The sequence below is a fragment of the Hemiscyllium ocellatum genome, chromosome 3, assembly GCF_020745735.1.
Source record: "Hemiscyllium ocellatum isolate sHemOce1 chromosome 3, sHemOce1.pat.X.cur, whole genome shotgun sequence".
In the NCBI taxonomy this organism is placed as follows: domain Eukaryota; kingdom Metazoa; phylum Chordata; class Chondrichthyes; order Orectolobiformes; family Hemiscylliidae; genus Hemiscyllium; species Hemiscyllium ocellatum.
In genome coordinates, this window is record NC_083403.1 from 143,961,897 (window position 1) to 143,982,451 (window position 20,555).

The 20,555-nt window shown below is 39.6% G+C and overlaps 1 protein-coding gene across 6 annotated transcripts in view; it reads right to left on the minus strand.

Annotated features, from left to right (window-relative positions):
* The window catches only part of dtnba (dystrobrevin, beta a), a 540,419-nt gene that overhangs the window by 309,477 nt on the left and 210,387 nt on the right, over positions 1 to 20,555 (minus strand). For all 6 annotated transcript variants that reach the window (XM_060822037.1, XM_060822040.1, XM_060822034.1 and 3 more), the window contains exon 9: positions 17,590 to 17,714. In XM_060822037.1, the coding sequence (XP_060678020.1) occupies positions 17,590 to 17,714 (125 nt within the window). The remainder of the gene's footprint in view (positions 1 to 17,589; positions 17,715 to 20,555) is intronic.

Here is a 20,555-nt window from a genome sequence, read left to right on the forward strand (position 1 = left end):
ATGTCTGATCCTACTAAAACATTTGAACCCTGGAACCTGCAACAGCCATTCTTGTCCCTGTTCTACCCACGTCTCTGTAATGGCCACAACATCGAAGTCCCAGGTACCAACCCACGCTGCAAGTTCACCTACCTTGTTTCTTATACTTCTGGCATTGAAGTATACACACTTCAATCCACCCTTCTGTTTACAGGCACCCTCCTTCGAGATCGCTGCATTATTCATAACCTCCCTACACTCAAGGTCCTGTTCCCTAAAGCTACAGTCCAGGTTCCCATGCCCCGGCGGAGTTAGTTTAAACCCTCCCAAAGAGCACTAGCAAACCTCCCCCCAAGGATACTGGTGCCCCTCAGGTTCAGGTGTAGACCATCCTGTTTATAGAGATCCCACCTTCCCCAGAAAGAACCCCAGTTGTCCAGAAACTGGAGTCCCTCCCTCCTGCACCATCCCTGTAGCCACGCATTTAACTGCTCTCTCTCCCTATTCCTCTGAACTTCTGAATACAAATCTCTGCTGGTCTTCAAGCAACAAACTCTGCTCTCACATCTCAAAGTCTAACCCGAAAAAATATTTACCAAATTACAGAGAAAATAAATAGCATTAGAAATGCCAAAGTACCAGTTTTCTCAGGCACAGATGCAAGACAATAAAATGTAAAGAGAATTATTTTCACTTTGACGCAGGACAAACTTTTAAAAAGGTTTTAATTTAACTGATGTAAACTGATACATTAAAAGTAATCGCTTTGAATAAATTTTTTTTTCTAATGCAGAAGCAGATCCAATTAATTTATGATAGATTGCTCATGCCCTGAATTGAATAGTAGTGTGTTTTAATAGCAATTCCTGCTTTTAGTACAAATTGGGTCTTAATTGACTTATTTTCGATGACAAAATAATTATAAAACATTATTCATTGCATTCCAATTATATTATAACATTAATGTCTTAAAATGCAGCAAAGTGACATGAAATAATCTTCAGTACTCACTGTTGATTACTTTAAGGGCCTTTCAAAGGAGCGATAGATTAAAATAAAATTGGCCTTGGGATTATGTCACTGCACAGCAAATGCTGGTTTCTGACTTCCCATAAATATTTCTTTGCTATGCATTGATTATTACGTACTCTTTTAGATTTTTGTCAGGCAAACAAAAAATCAACCTACACAGACTGTAACATGCTTCATCCATTTCAGCATCAAGTATGATCATCAGATCAATTTACGTATTAAAGTGCTAACATCACAGAAACAGGGCTAATAGGGTCAAATGGTCCATGAGAGTGTTGATGGTCCAGGGTTCCTCCCATTCTTCTTTGTAGAGCTTCAGTAACACAGTCTTCTCCATCATCAACATCCACCTATCTTCCCTTTAGCTTCATCAATGCCGTCTGCTTTCACTCAGCCTTGTGGTCATGAATTCCACATTCAAACTAACCACTCTACCTAAAAAAGGTTCCTGAGTCCTTATTTGATTTATTTCTTATTTATAGTTATTACCATAGATCTGGGCCTGTCTGCATGTGGTAACAAATGTTTGCCTCCCATAAAACATCCTCATTATCTCCAAGAAAACTATCAGAACTCCCTTTAGTCTTTTCTTTTTGACTGAAAAGATTCCATCTTTCCTGATAGGTGTTATTGCTTAACTTTGATATCATTCCAGTAATTTCTTATTAACTTTCACCTGTGCCTGTCTTTCTTTTCTATAATATTGAAACCAGAACTGTACACATTTCTCCAAGTATGTTTATCCAAAGTTAAATGGCTTTTCTATCATGTCCATCACTCTTCCTGAAAAACTCCAGCTTGCAATTTGGTATCACATTTACCGGGCGACGAGCTTCAGATACTTGTCCATGCCATCACCAAACATTACCTCTTGTGTATGACCTCACCCATACCAGTTCATCACATCTTTTGTCAAGCTTAACGAGCACAATGTTTAATTGAAATCATATACTGCATGACTAAATTTGCACTGGACCTCCTTGACACTCTATCCATTTAACTTTATTACAAGGTTCTTGATGATAATTTACGCTCAACGGTAACCAACTATCCAGCCAATCTGGATAAATGACAATCTTACAACAGCTTGGTGTTACTTCTTAGAATTCCAAATATCATTTACTCCAAAAGTTACTGGTCACAGGAGTGTACAGCAGCGGCCAGTTGGCAAGATATAGAATTGTGATAATAGATGTTTCAACATTAATGAGACTGTTATATTTATATAGTCAGAAGTAATGGGCTGCGTTCTCACAAATCTTTCCAGGGTCAAACCAGGTGATGCAGGAGGATGTGTAACTGTTAGTGCACAGAAGGCAGAAGATTTACAATTAGGGATGACCTGCTGCATTCAATGCACATTACTACCCCCCCCCCCCCCCCCCCAACCCATTCACTCCCTGTCAACAGCAAACAGTACTTATTGTGGGTGGCACGGTGATTAGCACTGCTGCCTCACATCGCCAGAGACCCGGGTTCAATTCCCACCTCAGGTGACAAACTGTGTGGAGTTTGCACATTCTCCCCGTGTCTGCGTGGGTTTGCTCCGGTTTCCTCCCACAGTCCAAAAATGTGCAGGTTAGGTGAATTGGCCATGCTAAATTGCCCGTAGTGTTAGGTGAAGGGGAATGGGTCTGAATGGGTTGTGCTTTTAAGGGTGAGTGTGGACTTGTTGGGCCAAATGGCCTGTTTCCACACTAAGTAATCTAAAAAAACTTTAGAATAAGCAAACATTGTTTTCTCAATTTTTATTAATCTGTGATTCAATTTGTAATATGAAAAATTGTGCTACTTAACTACAGATAATAATCCAATTTTTAGTTCTCAGTACTTCATTGTTTAAAATGTTTGCGTCCAACAATATTTGGGATAGTGTGCTGGAAATCAAAACCTATTATTCTTGGGGTTGTCATAAACATCAAAAATATTTAGCTAAAGCTTTTGGAAATGATTGCACACATTTGGAAAATCATAATCTAATCAAGCAGCATTAATCAAGGCTTCAGGAAAGGGAAATCATGTCAAACAAATTTATTCCAGCTTTTTAAGGAAGTCTCAATCAGTGTGGATAGAGAGGAAGCAATAGCTGTCATAAAGTCAGAGAGGTGTACAACCCAGAAACAGACCTCTCGATCCAACTCGTCCATGCTGACCAGATATCCTAAACTAATCTAATCCCATTTGTCAGCATTTGGCCCATATCTCTCCAAACCCTTCCTATTCATATACCCATCCAGATGCCTTTTAAATGTTGTAATTGTAGCAGCTTTTATCACTGCCTCTGCCATACACGCATTACCTGCTATGTGAAGCCCCTTAGGTCCCTTTTAAATCTTTCTCCTCTCACCTTAAACCTAGTTTTGGACTCCCCTACCCCCCCAGGGAAAAGACTTTGTCTATTAATCCTATCCATGTCCCTCCTGCACTGACCAATAAAGAAAGGTAATCATAGTAACACCTTCTTCACCACGCTTAGTAACGGCTTCTTCACCACGCTTAGTAACGGCTTCTTCACCACGCTTAGTAACGGCTTCTTCACCGCACTATCCACTGTGATTCCACCTTCAAGGAGCTATGAACCTGCACTCCATGGTCTCATTGGTCAGCAACACTCCCCAGGACCTTACCATTAAGTATATAAGTCCTGCCCTGATTTGCCTTTCCAAAGTGCACTTTGTTTTGTCTTCCAGAAGGTGTTCAACAAGGTAACTCACAAAAGGTTAGGTTACAAAATAAGAGCCCACAGTGTTGGAGGTAGTATATTCACGTGCAGAAAACAGCGAGTGGGGATAACGGGTTCTTTTTCAAATTGGTGACCTGTGAGCAATGAGGTTCCACAGGGTTCAGTGCTGGGACCACGACAGTTTACAAAATAGATTAGTGAATCGGAGGAAGTACATTCACTTCCTGTCACCAAATTTCCAGTTGACACAAAAATAGTTGGAAAGGCAAGTTGTGAGAGGGATACAAGTTCACAGGGAAATACTGATCGGGTAAGTAAGTGGGCAAAAAGTTGGCAAATTGAGTATAATTTGGGAAAATGTGAAGTTGTTCATTTTGGAAGGAAGAACAAAAGAACAATATTATTTAAATTGAGAAGAACTGCAGAAGGCTGAAACACAAAGGGACTCATGCACAAAACACAGAAAGCTAGCCCAGATGTGCAGCAGGTAGTAAGAACGGATCACAAACTTGGCCCTTAGTTCAAGAGGGTTGGAGTATAAGAGTACAGAACTCTCACTGTGACTGTACAAGATGCTGGTGAGACCACTCTGAGCAGTTTGATCCCATGTTTAAGGAAAGATAACATTTCATTGGAGGTTGTTCGAAGATGGTTCACTAGGATGGTCCCTGGGATGAAGGGATTGTCTAATGAGAAAAGGTTAAACAGGTTGGGACTCAACTCTCTGGAGTTTAGAAGAATGAGAGATGATCTCGGAAATGTTTAGGATTCCTAACGGGTTTAACAAGGTATTTGCTACACAGGGCTATGGGGCAGTGCCCTTGTGTACATTAAGGCTGACATAGATAGATAGATTCTAGATCAGTCGGTGAATCAAGAGTTACAGAGAAAAGACAGAAAAGTGGATGTGAAGAATGTTTCATCAGCCATGATCCTATTGAATGGCAGCAGGCTCAAGGGGCTGATTGGCCTACTCCTGTTCCTTTTTCTTATGGTGTCATGGTCTAAACTAGCCACAGTCACCACTTTTACCAGACTAACAAACTCAGGTGAAAAGTAGACCAGATTTCAGTACTTAACAAGGAAATAATTATTTATTACAAGCAAATTGCGAACTTATTGCTCCATGATAAAAATCCTATCCCTTCTTAAATTCCAACCCTTCACAAACAAGCAGATATACAAAGACAGACACAAGATGAATACTAAGGGTATGTGAAGGAAAATTCTCAGGGAAGCACAGCAGCACCAATCTAGCCCACAAGATTCAATCGTTATTTTATTTCTCTTCCTTTTAAATCCTTTTTGCTTCTTCACTCTTGACTGAAGATTACTTGTACATCAACGCTTTCATTTATCCATTGGCTGAGAATTCATTCTTCCATTGTCTTGAAAGATATTTTATTCCTCCTTCAATAGAGGATTTGCAAGAAAACAACAACTAGACTTATTGGAGACTCTCATATCTCCAAATGAGTGAAACTGAGTGCGTTTCTTTGCTGTTTTCTTTTTACAGGTTTGGTGGGTCTCTGCTGCTTCATCCCCACTTGAACTGTGGTCACCTGGTCAGGAGCCAAACTACTGCTGCCTAACAGGCTCAAGCTAAAAATGTGTTGCTGGAAAAGCGCAGCAGGTCAGGCAGCATCCAAGGAACAGGAGAATCGACGTTTCGGGCATGAACCCTTCTTCAGGAATGAACAGGCTCCCCCAGTTCAAACCCATTGGATCCAAGGTGTCTGCTTCTGCTCTCACTGTTCCAGGACAATACAACATTCGAAAATTGTAATAAATGTGCTCTGGTAAACATGATGTTTAAAATGACAGCTGTCTCTCCAGTACAGATTCCTTAGTTTAAAGCAGTATCTTCCTTTTTTTTAAAACGTCCACAATTCAAAACTAATAGAAATACACAGACGTGGTCTTTACATGCCTCCACACTTGGGAGAGATGAAATGTCATTTTAAAATCACAAGGTAAGTGAAACATAGACAACAAAACACATGACTTGCATCTATTCACATTCACAATCCCCTTGTACAAGTCTTGGGACAAGGCAACTGCAATCAGATTATCTTTACCAAAAACATAAATAGATTTTACGCTGAATACTTGAATCAATTGACTCCATCTGAACAGTTTTGCATTTTATATTTTCGAACAAGCAAAAGCATTTCTCAAAAACGCGCAACTCTTAGTTTTGTGCATGCAGCCTTTTACTTAAAAAAAACTAATCAAGAATAACACACAATGTCTGCATGCAAATCTTCACTTGAAACAAGTTTTAACAAGCCTTAATTTGGTTGCACAGTGAATTAATTGAGTTAGTTTCTAAAATGACATGGAGTTAACCATGGTCCCAGCTCAATGCACTTGGATTTGAATTCCTGATGAAGGGCTTATGCTCGAAACGTCGAATTTCCTATTCCTGAGATGCTGCCTGGCCTGCTGTGCTTTGACCAGCAACACCTTTTCAGCTGTGATCTCCAGCATCTGCAGACCTCATTTTTTACTTGGATTAGAACAACTGGATACTTCCTCCAATTCTTAATCAAATAAAATACTCCATCATCGTGCTTCAATAAAGTCATTCACAAGTTACAAACTAGAAACATTTACTACAAATCTGCTTTTAGGTTCACTTCTCTACTTTGAAATGCAGATTGCTCAGTTTGTCATAGCTGCCTCATTATTATCCCTATCCTCAGATTGAAAGAGAGACCTATTTGTTCAGTTACTTGAAGCAATGTTGATGTTAAACAGCAGTGCTTCTCTGGAGCATCTAACACTTTGAACCATCAGATCAGAGTATCAAGAACAGGCAACTGTCAATCTTGGTTTGCAGGTCAGGCATATAGATTCTGATTGGTCAGGGTGTTGCCATGGCACTGTAGAGTTTGGGAATCTCGATAATCTCTTTTTCTCTAATCAATTCATGAATTTCTTTTCCCTATGTCAAATAGGATCCTGTTTGTTAACATATATAGCTACTAGTATGTAAATAAATCCGTCACATAATCTCAAAATGGCTTCTGGTGTAATTCATAGCATAGTCTGAACTATTTACTAAATGCTGTCCAACAGCAGAATCACATCTAACTTAGATGCTGGTGTTTGAAGCATGGGCCGGTTCAACACTTTTGCATGTTGCTCATAATGGTCAATGGAACATGAGTCCCGCTAAGGTCTGATGGTCATTGAAACGTGTAGCTCACATATTTGGCATCACACTGGCACTGAAACACAAACATAATTGTTGTGTGGTAGGCAAAATATCTTTTTGGCCTGACTGTAGTATCCTGTTAGTGAAGAAAGCTACTAGAACATTTACCATAAAGTAACAGCATGAGACAGCTTAGTTTCACCTGTTGTTCAAGATTTTGATCCAAGTTCCTCTTCCAGGGTAACTGGAGACAAAATGGCTATCATTCCGAGCCAAAGGAGATGACAGCTGGCCGTCACGTGCAATATACAGTGAGTGACATACAGTACCTTTCATGGGTCCTGGGCCTGATGAATGCTTCACAAAACGCCTCAATCTCCTGTCTCCATTGAGAGATGTTCAAACATTTCAAAGGTTTTCTCTTTGCGAATGCCATGGACACAACTTGTGTGGCAATCTCTTATAAAAACACAAGAATTTGGAACAGGAGAAGACCATTCAGCCCTCGAGGCTCCTCTGCCATTCTCCAAGCTGAAGGAGGGTCACTGGACCCAAAACATCGACTCTGCTTTCTGCAGTTTCTCCAGCAATTTCTGTGGGTACTTTTGTTTCGGCTTTCCAGCATTCACAATTGTTTATTTTGTTTTTGCTCTATCATTACCTCGGTTGCCCTGTTAATCAAAAATCTAACTCAGCCTTGAGCATACCTAATAAATGGCCTGCACTGCTCTTCAAGCAGAAAATGTTATAGACAAATAAGCCTCTATTGTGAAAAAAAAATCTCTGAATCTCACAGTTAAATAGGAGACCTCTCATTGTTTTAACAGTATTCCCTAATTCTGGACTCTCCCACAAAGGAAACATCCTCTCATCTTGTCAAATCCCCTCAGGAGCTTGTATGTTTCAGTAAGATCACCCCTCATTCGTTTAAACTCCAAACCCAACTTGGTCAAGCATTCCTCACAAATTAACCCCTTCAATCCAGGAATCAGTCAAATAAAAGTTATCTGAACTACTTCTAATGCAATTATATCCTTTATTAAGCAAGCAGACCAAACCTGTACACAGCATTCCAGAACCAGACCCTAAACAACTGCGTCTATATTACTTTTAGATTTACTGCATCATGTAATGAAGCCCAACATTCTATTTGCCTTTCAAACCACTGGCTGAATCAATATACTTTATGATTCAGGTACAAGAGGTACCCAGGTCCTTTTGTAAACTCCAAGTTCTGCAACCTCTCTCTATTTAAATATTATTTTTCCTAATCTGTCTGGCAAGTGGACAAGTTCACATTGCCTCATAGTATGCCCCACTTGCCACAGGTCTCCCCATTCTTTAACCTAAATTCCTTTTGTAGACACATTGTGTACGCTTTGCAACTTACTTTCCTACCTATCTGTACCATCAGCACATTGCTTCATTTTTTTAATAAATGAAATTGCCGAAAATTGCATGTCAAGTTTGCTAAAAATGTCTTTAGATGTTACAAGTTGCCAAGATAAATATTTGTTCAGACACAGATTAATAAAACGAGAACGATCATGATTGATGTGGTTGGCTCTCAACTATTCTCCAAAATGACCTAGCAAGCTGCTTATTTGTATCAACACACGACAAAGTCTAAACAGAGGAATGAAATAGGACAGGCCACCCAGCATCAGCAAAGGCACCGGAAAGAACAAAAACAAAATTTGTCCACTTCACAAAGCCCTCCTTACCAACACCTGGGACCCTGTGTTAAAATTGGGAGACCTGTCCCAGAGGCTAGTCAAGCAACAACCTGAAAGATTTGTCAAATAATTGACTTCTAGTAATTTATTTCCCTGCTATTTGTTAAAGTTGAGTGTGTTTTATAATAAATAGAGTTGCTTTCTGTTAGCAACAGACCTTGTGCTATCCAGAATAGCAGTAAGTCAGGCAAACTGATCATCTTGCTGTTTTATGGCTTGTGGAACAATGGAGCTCCATTATTGGCACACTCTTCCCATTTACGGCATAACACAGTGATGCTATGATTGCATTACAATAGATCGGAGTCTAATTATTTTGCTCTTTCTAGGAACCAGCACAGACACAATGGACCAAATGGCCTCATTTAGTGCTGTATGAATCTGTGACTCACTACTGGAAAGGAATAACGCTATTTATCAGATTGCGACAGGAATCAAAAATCCTTGCCCACAAAGATGTCAGCCCCTGAACTACCTTACAGGATAAGAAAAGATTCAGTGAGGCTGTTATTTACACCCATCAGATTATTATCAACTTCTGAAATTGTAGGGACTATTCTTTTGGTCAGGCTGCTTTCTAGAAGGATAAGCATCAGGTTAATTCTATCCACTTGGGAATTCATAGGAAACTCTGCTTGGGAACACCATAGTCTGCTCTCCACTGAAATATTTTGCCAAAATGAAGTTATTTTAATAAAAGGAATTAATTTTATTTCTTATTCAAAGGAAATATTGAAATCTAATCCAAAAGACCTTCAGAGTTGCATTGACAGTCTCAACCCTTAGCAGATTAACCATTACCTTTTGATGTTACCTATTTTGTTAGAAACAGTAAATTAATGTTTTGTTAATTTGTGTCAAGATAGTTAAGTAGCAGTGTGTAGTTTTCCAAACATTTATTTGAAACAAAGAGAATTAAAAATGGCAAATAAAACTGATTTTTGAAATAATTCTTTTGAAAACCTTATTCATTTTACCGAGATCCAAGAAGGTTGTTCATCATGTCACCTTCCCCATCATTGTTGGGATTACAAAACAGGTACACAATGTGCTCCTTTGTTGGACATCAGGTATAAAACAACTTTCTTCCTCACTCAACTCATATAATGAAAGATTACTTCAACGATGATGAATAGAACTACATTCTCAATGATTTCTGTCTTTTCATGGGTTTATTGACAACGTTTTGATGGCAGATGCTGCTAAGTAACATTGTCCCCCTGGACCCAATGTGCTTGAGTCTTTGTTGACTCTGTGCTTAACAGTCATTGAGGCTCAAGAAAGACTGAGCAGAGGAAACATTGGCTGTATGTGTGGAATCAGAGTCTATGTGTACAGTTGCTGTCAAGGACAACATGTATATGAGGAAGAAGAGGAACACAATGAGAAACCCTTAAGGGATTTTGTACATGGTCATGTGGGAATGAGAAAGTAAGCAATGATTAGATATAGTAATGGAACAAAACAATGCCAAGTGGAGATAGGCAACACAGGTAAGCTATGAAGGAGAATGGTTGGTAATGTTGAAGATCACAAATTGCCGATCCCCTTATTTGAGGAAACTGATCCACCACTGTGAGAAATAATAGACATTGTTTGGGGCATTAGGAAATTGAGAGCAATTATGACCTAGCAAGGACTCCTAATGGAGAAACACATGACTTTCCTACTTCTTGTTAGTAATAGTTAGTATGCCTAACAGTTAAGCTTTCCTGTATATAATCATTGAGCTTTAATAAACTATATCCTGTTCTCTAAGATAGGAGTCTTTTCTGCTTGGAATCATTTGCAGTTCATTGTTCATTGACCAAATTGTTTGAAAGCTCCCTACAAGCATTAGTATTGTTCTATCCAAACCACAAATGGTCTGCACCTTGACTTTCTCATCATTGTTGGTGCATTCTTTGCCTTGAACATGCAAAATGCTCCATGAGCTGCAATTGGTAACCTTCGGCTTTCTGATGAGTATCTATATTAATTAAAGAGACCTAAAGTACCACAATCAGGGAGCACGTTGGCTGTGACTCCAACAGATTGTGTGCACTTGTGTATCCTTACGACAACCTCGATTATCTGAACGAGACTGGCAGGGGGTATTTTGTTCATTCAGATAATTGATCTGATTGTAAACAAGCAGTAAATTATGATTGCTAGTTATCTGACAATGCACGCTATAATGCTGTTTAACTGAGAACTGAATGCTGAGTTGTCTAACGCCGGTTTTACGGGACTTCAAAATCTTTTCAGATAATCCGAAATTTGGATAATTGACATTTGGATAATTGAGGTTGCCCTGTATATGTGCCTATGTATGTGTATGTCTGTGTCTGTGTTAGTGCGTGTGTGTGTCTGTGCCTGTGTCTGTGTCAGTGTGCGTGTGTGTCTGTACCTGCGTCCGTGTTCGTGGGCGTGTGTGTCTGTACCTGTCTGTATTCGTGGGTGTGTGTCTGTACCTGGGTCTGTGTTAGTGTGCGTGTGTCTGTGGCTGTGTGTTCAAAGCAAAGGTGATCAGCAATTTGGAATTAAACAATTTTGCTCTTTAAAAACTAGGAACAACTATCAAACCTTGCCAGGTCAAAGGAACAAAATGAACAATAGAATAAAACTCTCAACCGTGTACCTTCTAAGAACATATGTCCTATTCAATAAATCTCTTAAAGCACAGTAGATTTAATTTAATTAGTATAATTTCCTGATATGTAACCTTCATTTTAATAACTTCAAAAAGCAATTTGCAATACAGTTGTACAAGGTCAGTGTGACAGCTGAACTGAAACTAAACCTTCTGTAAAGGGTTTAAATTAAATTTTTATAATAGAACTAATGTAATACCATCCCCAAAAGGAGTCTATCAGATATTATAATTAATGACTTAGAACTTAAACTGTGCCTTTCATGGTCATCAATATTAGTGAAGTATTAATGGAATTTAAAATAGTTTATGGAATATGTTACATGGAGAGGGCAGATTATTGTAATCTTGCTAAATTACCGAACATTTGTAATTGTTCTACTTCAATCAGAGAATTATAGCCAACAACCAGTCAGAAAATTACAATAAAAATAATGTTTAACACAGCCTGGGTTCTTGTCAAATCTATTTCAATACTTTAATAAAGGCAGAATATAAATAATGATTGTTCAACATCTGCCAATGTCATCAGTTAAGACTAGAAATTTCCTCTTTAAATTAGCTCACTGTGAAACCTCATGTTTTTATTGCATGATTGTTATCCTCCCGACTTACAAAACACAGTGAATTGGCATTATTTAATTCTTCAGAAATTGCTTTTGAGTTAGAAATGGGTTCACCTAAAGATAAAGCATGCTGATATTAAGTGAAAATCTAACATTTTAATAACTGGTTTCGCATATAATAACAATTAAGAATATTTTAGATCATCTCGGCAGTATAATCTACTTTCATATTTCTGACATTTGATAAGGTTGCTTATTTTTAAAAGGAAACCCATGAGATCTAAGGAGAGAGCTAAGAAGAGCCAGGAGGGGACATGAGAAGTTGTTGGCAGATAAGATCAGGGAAAACACCAAGGCTTTCTATAGATATATTAGGAATAAAAGAATGAATAGAGTAAGATGAGGGGTAATCAAGTATAGTAGTGGGATGTTGTGTGTGGAGTCCAAGATGATCGGAGAAGCACTAAATGAATATTTTTCCTCAGTATTCACACTGGAAAAAGACAACATTGTCAAGGAGAGCACTGAGAAACAGGCTACTAGACTCGATGGGATTGAGGTTCACAAGGAGGAGGTGTTAGCAATTCTGGGAAGTGTGAAAATTGAAAAGTCCCCTGGGCCGGATGGGATCTATTCCAGGATTCTCTGGGAAGCCGGGGAGGAGATTGCAAAGACTTTGGCTTTGATTTTTATGCCACCATTGTCTACAGGAACAGAGCCAGAACACTGGAGGATAGCAAATGTTGTCCCCTTGTTCAAGAAGGGGAGTAAAGATAACCCTGGAAATTATAGACCCTTACTTTAGTTTTGGGTAAAGATATGGAAAAGGTTAAAAGAGATAGGATTAATAAACATCTAGAAAGGAATAAGTTGATTAGGGATAGTCAACACAGGTTTGTGAAGGGTAGATCGTGCCTCACAAACCTTATTCAGTTCTATGAGAAGGTGAATGAGGATAAACAGTTGATGTAGTGTATATGGATTTCAGTAAAGCGATTGATAAGATTTCCCACAGTAGGCTACTGCACAAACTACGGAGGCATGGGATTGACTGCTTGGATTGGAAGTTGGCTAGCTGAAAGAAGACAGAGATGGTTGAAGGGAAATGTTCATCCTGGAGTTCAGTTACTAGTGGCATACCACAAGGATCTGTTTTGGGGCCACAGGTAAATGACCTATATGAGGGCATAGAAGGACAGGTGAGGAAATTAGTGTCAAATCGCAGATGACACTAAGGTCAGTGGATAGTGCTGAAGGATGTTGCAGGTTACAGATGGAATACATAAGCTGCAGAGCTGGGCTGAGAGGTGGCAAATGGAGTTTAATGAGGAAACGTATGAGGTGATTCACTTTCGAAGTAGTAACAGGAATAAAAAGTACTGGGCTAATGGTAAAATTGTCTGTAGTGTGGATGTGCAGAGATATTTCTGAGTCCATGTACATAACACCCTGAAAGTTGCTACACAGGTCGATAAGGTTGTTAGAAGGTATACGGTGTGTTAGCTTTTATTGGTACAGGGATTGAGTTTCAGAGATCATGTTGCACCTGTACAAAACTCTGGTGCGGCCGCACTTGGAGTATTGTGTACAGTTCTGGTCGCTGCATTATAGGAAGAATGTACAAACCTTGGAAAAGGTTCAGAGGAGATTTACCAGGATGTTGCCTGGTATGGAGGGAAAGTCTTACGAGGAAAGGCTGAGGGACCTGAGGCTGTTTTCATTAGCGAGAAGAAGGTTGAGGGTGACTTAATTGAGACATATAAGATAATCAGAGGATTAGATTGGGTGGACAGTGAGAGCCTTCTTCCTCAAATGGTGATGGCTAGCATAAGGGATCATAACTTTAAATGGAGGGGTGATTGATTTAGCTGAAAATGTGTTGCTGGTTAAAGCACAGCAGGTTAGGCAGCATCCAAGGAACAGGAAATTCGATGTTTCGGGCCAGAGCCCTTAATCAGGAAATCAGGAAAGTGATTGATTTAGGACAGATGTCAGAGGTAGGTTCTTTACTCAGAGAGTAGTTGGGACGTGGCACGCTCTGTCTGCCACAGTAGTAGATTCTCCAACTTTAAGGGCATTTAAATGCTCATTGAATAAACATATGGATGAGAATGGAATTGTGTAGGATAGATAGGGTTCAGATTGGTTTCACAGGTCGGCACAACATCGAGGGCCGAAAGAACATTACAGCCCAGGATAGGCCGATATTGATCACACAACAAATAGAGGATGTACGAAACAACTGCAAAGTAATATTAACAATTAAATTAGGTTTGTACTTAACCTTCATAACTGTTTGATAGAAATGTCAGTTAATGTTGCAATTATTGGAGAAATGCATCCACATATTTTAAAGCATATTCATTAAAATAGCACACACAGATTGTGACAAAGGCTTTAAATATTTGGAAAATAAAATAAGTAGCATTTTCTGCCCAAATGCCTTTCTCAAGTTAATATGACATCTCTACTTGCGTCCACTGCTTTCTCTCTAGAAGCCCATTCTGTGTGTTAAGGGGAGTGTCCTGACATCAGTTTGCATATTGCTAAATAAACATTTCACCCTGGCTGTACACTTAAAAACATTACAAGTGTATCTCTACCATATCTTTAACTATCTTGTATACTTTAAATCAACTCTCGTGTGTCTGCTCTCACAGATGAAAATCCCAAATTTACCTGGATATTGTATTCAAAATGTAGCGGATGACAATCTTCCCTGAATGGCATACTGCTGTTTTGACTGTGTAGCTTAACACCATTTCAGTTTTGTTGGTTGTTGCTGAACCCTGGTTTAAGCATGGTTAATGCTGAGGCTAACAAGATGTTTTCCTTAGCTATTTAAACAACATTCACAGCATTCACCTGCCACCTGATTTTCTGACACATAATATTTTACATCAATTGAAAGTATTTCATCTGAACAGCATCTTGCCCACCTCAATTTGTTGGTGCAACCTGCAAATTTGACTAATTTACAGTGGGGGTCTGAATCCATGCCAGGTAATGAAAGGGTACTGTATATCACTTCAAACTCCCAACCTGTTAGGCCAATAGTTAATGGCAGTTTATTTGTGTCAATACCCCAAGCACGTTGTTGGAGGATTAAAGTCAAAGGAGAAAATGGCAGAAATCCACAGCAGGAGTTCACTCGAGAGATGATTCTATTTTAAGGCAGCAGCTCACCACCAGATTCTCAAGGGCAATCAGAACTGGAAAGAAATGCTGATCTTGCCAGAAAGGCTCACATCTTAAATGAATGCAAAGACTCTTGAGTGTAGAAATTATATTCTCCATGCGGGCAGTCATCAGCCATCACTGAATACAATGTTAGCAGTACAACTCTGCACAAATCCTGCTCCATTCCAAAAATGACCTGACGTCAATGCTCATACTGTGAGCTTGGTATGCTTAAAGCAGCATAGAGCAGTTGTTAAATGTACTGTTTCACATGATGGTAAGGTGGAGTAGTAATGATGGCAAGTTAAGCCTAACTATTTACATCCCCTTGTTTCAAAATATACTTCTGTTGCTCAAGATAGATGCCCAAATGCTTGAACATGATAGCATGTTGAATATGTTTGAATTAAATTTCTTCTGCTTGGATATATTTTATCTGTGGTGCACAACTATTTCGGCACTGAACTGCAAACTGAAAAAGTGATACCCTGAAGGTGCAGAGCAGACCCCTCACAGGGCACTTCAGATTCCTTGGGGTCCCATTAAAACACTGCATCACAACGTTTGTGAAGTTCATTCCTGCAGCCAGCAAAATGGAGCAAGTCATTACATGTGTTTCTGTATAAATGCGTATTTTGGAGTTTCTCAAGCAATGACAATCTGATGACAACCTGAAGTTGTACAAAATTTCTGAATACTTAATCGAAGAGTCCAATGTCTTGGAGACGAACTTCCTGATCTATAATAAGTCCATATCCATTTTCTCTTTCAGAATAAATGACACTGCGACCTCTTAAATGATCTTATCACACACGGATTATTAGGTTAAGCAAAGGGAACATAATGATCCAGAAGTTTTATTTTCTGGAAGTAACCGGAATTGTGCACCCATCAGGGGTAAATTTTACTCTGCAATGTACTTCTGAGATTTTTTGATTATTCAGCATTACCCGTAAACTTGTACCTAAACAGGCTGTACTGTAACAGCATTGATACTGAAACAGCAATCTGCACTTGCTGGGTAAAATTTGCTAAAGTTCGGTGAAGGTGGTTTTGGAGAAAATTGAAGCAACTGGGGAAAAGATTCAAAGCAACAGATAGACCCATTGAACTAAAATAATTTGTAAACAGAGCAACTAAACGGGGATGGTATGGCGGCTCAGTGGTTAGCACTGCTGGCTCACAGCACCAGGGTCCCCAGTTTGATTCCAGCCTCAGGTGACTGTCTGTGTGGAGTTTGCACATTCTCCCCGTGTCTGCGTGGGTTTCCTCCAGGTGCTCCGTTTTTCTCCCACCGTCCAAACATGTGCAGGTCAGGTGAATTAGCCATGCTAAATTGCCCATAGATTAGGTGCATTAGTCAGAGGGAAATGGGTCTGGGTGGGTTACTCTTCGGAGGGTCAGTATGAACTTGTTGGGCCGAAGGGCCTGTTTCCGCACTGTAGGGAATCTAATCTAACCTAATCTAATCTAAACACTTTGGAGCTGTATCTGCATTAACTGGTTAAATCCTGAACAAAAGCTGCTGGGAAGTGCAGGCTTCATTAAAAGTTAAGTCTTCATCCCATACACCATGCACATCCCACATTGCAAAGTACTGTATTCAGAATACCACAAACTGCTGACCACAGAATCCCAATGTGTTGCTCCACTTAAATTTCATCCTAATTTTGGGAAATCACAATTCTCATGGTTTGAATGTTTAAATGGCACTATCAACAATGCAACCAATCTTACAAAAGTTAAACAACAATTTATTTTAGACGTCAAACTACAATTTGATTGTGCACTTCAGAAACAAGTGCTGAAGTCAGGCAATAGTCATCGTCCTCAATTTCTCACCTTCCCAAACTGCATTAAAATATGCAATCATGACATAACTCATGAAATATTGTTTGAACCTCTTAAAAGATACATGAATACTGCAGATACTTCCTATTTGGACAGATTTCTATCAGAAAGATCAACAAAATTGCAAAAACTGAAACCCTAAGTTAGAAGAATCACCATCAATTGCATACACTACAAATGAAAATTGCAATGTTAATAACACTTTCTAGGACTGTTGCAATAAAAAAAATCTTTTTTGGTTCCTTCAATGACATTGTAATATGTGAAAAACCATAATGCTGGCTGAATTGTAATTTTAAGACTACAATGAATAGATTTATTTCAGGTAAGTGGGGATTAAAAGTGGGGAGGGAGAGATCAGCCTTGTAATTGAACAGCAGACCATGAGAGGATGAATGACCACCCCTTGTGTGTAGATTTGTTCTCTTGTGTTGTCCTATTTTAGAGCATTAACAGGACCATGTCTAAAAACATTTCTAGAATGATAGTAGAGCTCACTTTTTGTTACTCAGGTTTTTATTGCATTAAGGAAGAACATGCAGTTCTAAATGACCAGTAATCATGACCAAATAGTCCCTCACAGAGTGAATAACTGCTGCAAACCAGAATGACCACTTTGGAAAACAACAAATAAAGATGAGTCCTTGGAGTACACAGAATATTCCTGCAAATGTCACTGCCTAGCATCAATTTCAATCTTTAACTCGTTTACAAATAAAAGCTAAAAACGTTTTTACAGCTAAGCCTCATTTAAAAGGTTCATTACTCACACTATGTGGGCCAAATCGAGAGGCTTCTCTGGCATCTCAGGGTATATAGGATGAGGTGGTTCCCGACTTGGAACACATCCAAGGGACTTACTAATTGCATGGCCCAACTTCTTTGCCGGTGATTTCTGTGGAAGGAAAATGACAAAGTTAATGAATAAAAATATGGAACTCAAGGTAGTAGAACCTAGGCTCAGCTAAAAGAGAGAATGGAAGTTAAACAAAAGGAGGCAACAGGAAAGTTGAAGATTCTTGCCTTCCTGGCCAGGAAGGAAAATTTTATTTCACTTCAGAAATTTGCAAGTTACTCGTTCAAAGCTGAATGAGACATTAACCTACTGAATTCCAGAGGCAAGGGGAGAACAACAGCCCTTGACATCAAGGCTGCATTCAACCAAGTGGGGCATCAAGGAGACCTAGCAAAACTGGAATCAATGGGTATCAGGGGGCAAACACTCTACTGGTTAGAGTTATACCTGGCACATAGGAAGATGGTTGTGGTTGTTGGAGGTCAGTCATCTCAGCTCCAAGACATCTCTGCAGGAGTCCCTCAGGATGATGTTCCAGGCCCAAACACCTTCATCATCATAAAGATCAGAAGTGGGGATTTTCACCATACTTGTATACTGTTCAGCACCATTCTAGACTTCTCAGTTAGTGAAGCAGTCCATGCTCCAATACTGCAATATCCAGACTTGGGCTGTGTAGCGATTGGAAACAAGTGCATCTCATTGGCCCAGGCTAACAACCCCATTCAAAGATTTCTTAGTCAATCAGGAAGCCCTGCCTGGCCAATGTAAAGGAGGGATGTCTTTTTTAAGCTATATTGGGTGTATATTCTATGCACTGTATCTGATTGACTGCATTGTCTTGCCTGGGTTTGTTAGTTATCTTTGTGATAAATGGAAGCGGGATTTGAGGTTTGTCCTCATCTCCCTGAGAACTGGTTGAACGGTGGGGTTTGGGATTTGGCTTTGCTGCCCTTTCCTCCAGATATAGTGGGGATTTTGTGAACTGCTGCTTTCTGTTTATTGTTAACTGTATTTTGTACTGTTCAATAAAATTTTAAAAAAGAAAAAATATAATAGGGGGTTTAGAATTTCATCAGTTCAGGGATTGACTCTGAGTTGGCTGGCCACAGCCCAGTGTACACTGCCCAAGTAAATAAAGAGGGACTTGGTGACAGGATACCAGCCTCCGTGCAGTTAGTTCAGGCTGAGAAATAACAGATGCCAGACAATTACTATATCAAACTAGAGACAATCTAACCATTGTCCTTGACATTCAATGGTGTTACCATCACTGAATCTTCTACTACAATCTTGGGGTTACCAATGACCAGAAATGGAATTGGACTGGGCAAGTCATATATATAATCTAGCTACAAGAGCAGGTCAGTGGCAAGGAGCCCAACTGTGAGGGACTCACCTCCTGACTCCTCAAAATCTCCTCTATAATTGACAAGGCACAAGCCAGGAGTGTGATGGAACACCAGGAGAAAGTGAGGACTGCAGATGCTGGAGATCAGAGCTTAAAAATGTGTTGCTGGAAAAGCGCAGCAGGTCAGGCAGCATCAAAGGAACAGGAGAATTGACATTTCGGGCATAAGCCTGTTTTTTCCTGTGATAGAATATTCCCAACTTGCCAGGATGGGTGCAGCTCCACCAATACTCAGGAAACTTGACACCATGCAGGATAAAACCACCCACTTAACTGGCACCATATCCACTCTGTCCCCCACCGATGCTCAGTAGCAGCAGTGTATACCCTTTACTACATGCACTGCACTAATTCATCCTTCCTCAGAGCACCTTTAAAACCTGCAATCAGTCCCTCCTGAAGAACAAGGACAGCAAATACAAGAGAACACTACCACCATCTGCAATAAGGATAGACTAAGCAGGAAACTTGTAACAAAAACACAAAGATTTTGGAGAAACTCAGCAGCTCTGGCAGTATCTGTGGATAGAAAGCAGAGCTAACGTCTTGGGCCCAGTGATGTTTCCTCAGAACACAAGGTGGGTTACTGGACCTGATACATTGCCATCCTTTCTCTCCACAGATGCTGCCAGACCTGTTGTGTTTCCAACAATTTCTAACTTTTTCTGTAACAATTGCTTCTTTTTCAGCATCGCTTCTTCTACTGGCACAGCCTTCCCAACCTGAGACAAGCAACTTAATATCAGCAGAAATACTCTCACAAGAAGCCTACAACAAGTGTGGAAACCAGGTAGATCCCAACCAATAGTCAGCTGTTCAATTGGAAATTTAGCCTCATGGGGTTTCTGGCGAGGAATCCATGGGTTTAGCAGATAGCACCCTTGTCTCTGCTAAATGGCAGAAAATGCCAACACATAATTTGATACTGAGCAAGTACAGACCTGTTAGAGGGAGCATCTTTCAGATAACATGTTACTCTGAGGGCTGCACCCATGGTACTCTTCAAAGGGAGTTCTCCAGGTGGTCAAACCAATATTTATCCTTCAGCCACACGGAAATAAAGAAAAGCTAGTGGTTCACCGCTGACTGCATTTACTGCAATAAAACTAATTAGAGTGTTTGTTTACATAACAGCAAATACTACTTCAAACTAACTTACTGCTTGTAAACTACTTTTGTTCATCTTGAGAACCCTAGGTGTAAATTAAATATATCTTAGTCATCAAGTGTTGGTATTTTGCACTGCTTTTGGTGGTTTACCTTTATGTTACAGAATATTTGGATAATGTTCTCTAAAACTAATGTCATTTCACTTGAACCACTGGCATCATCTTTCACAACTTGGTCAGTTTTCAGGAAACAGTCAATCTCTGCAGAGATTTGTGACAAATTCGCTGTCGCAAAGTGAAGACAATGAATTATACTGAGAGTCAGTCAAACACAAAGTCTTAACGATTTCCTTTGATGTTGGATTTGTAAGTTTGGTAATTGTTTCCTGATTAAGAGTGAGTGATGTTAGTAAATGGGAA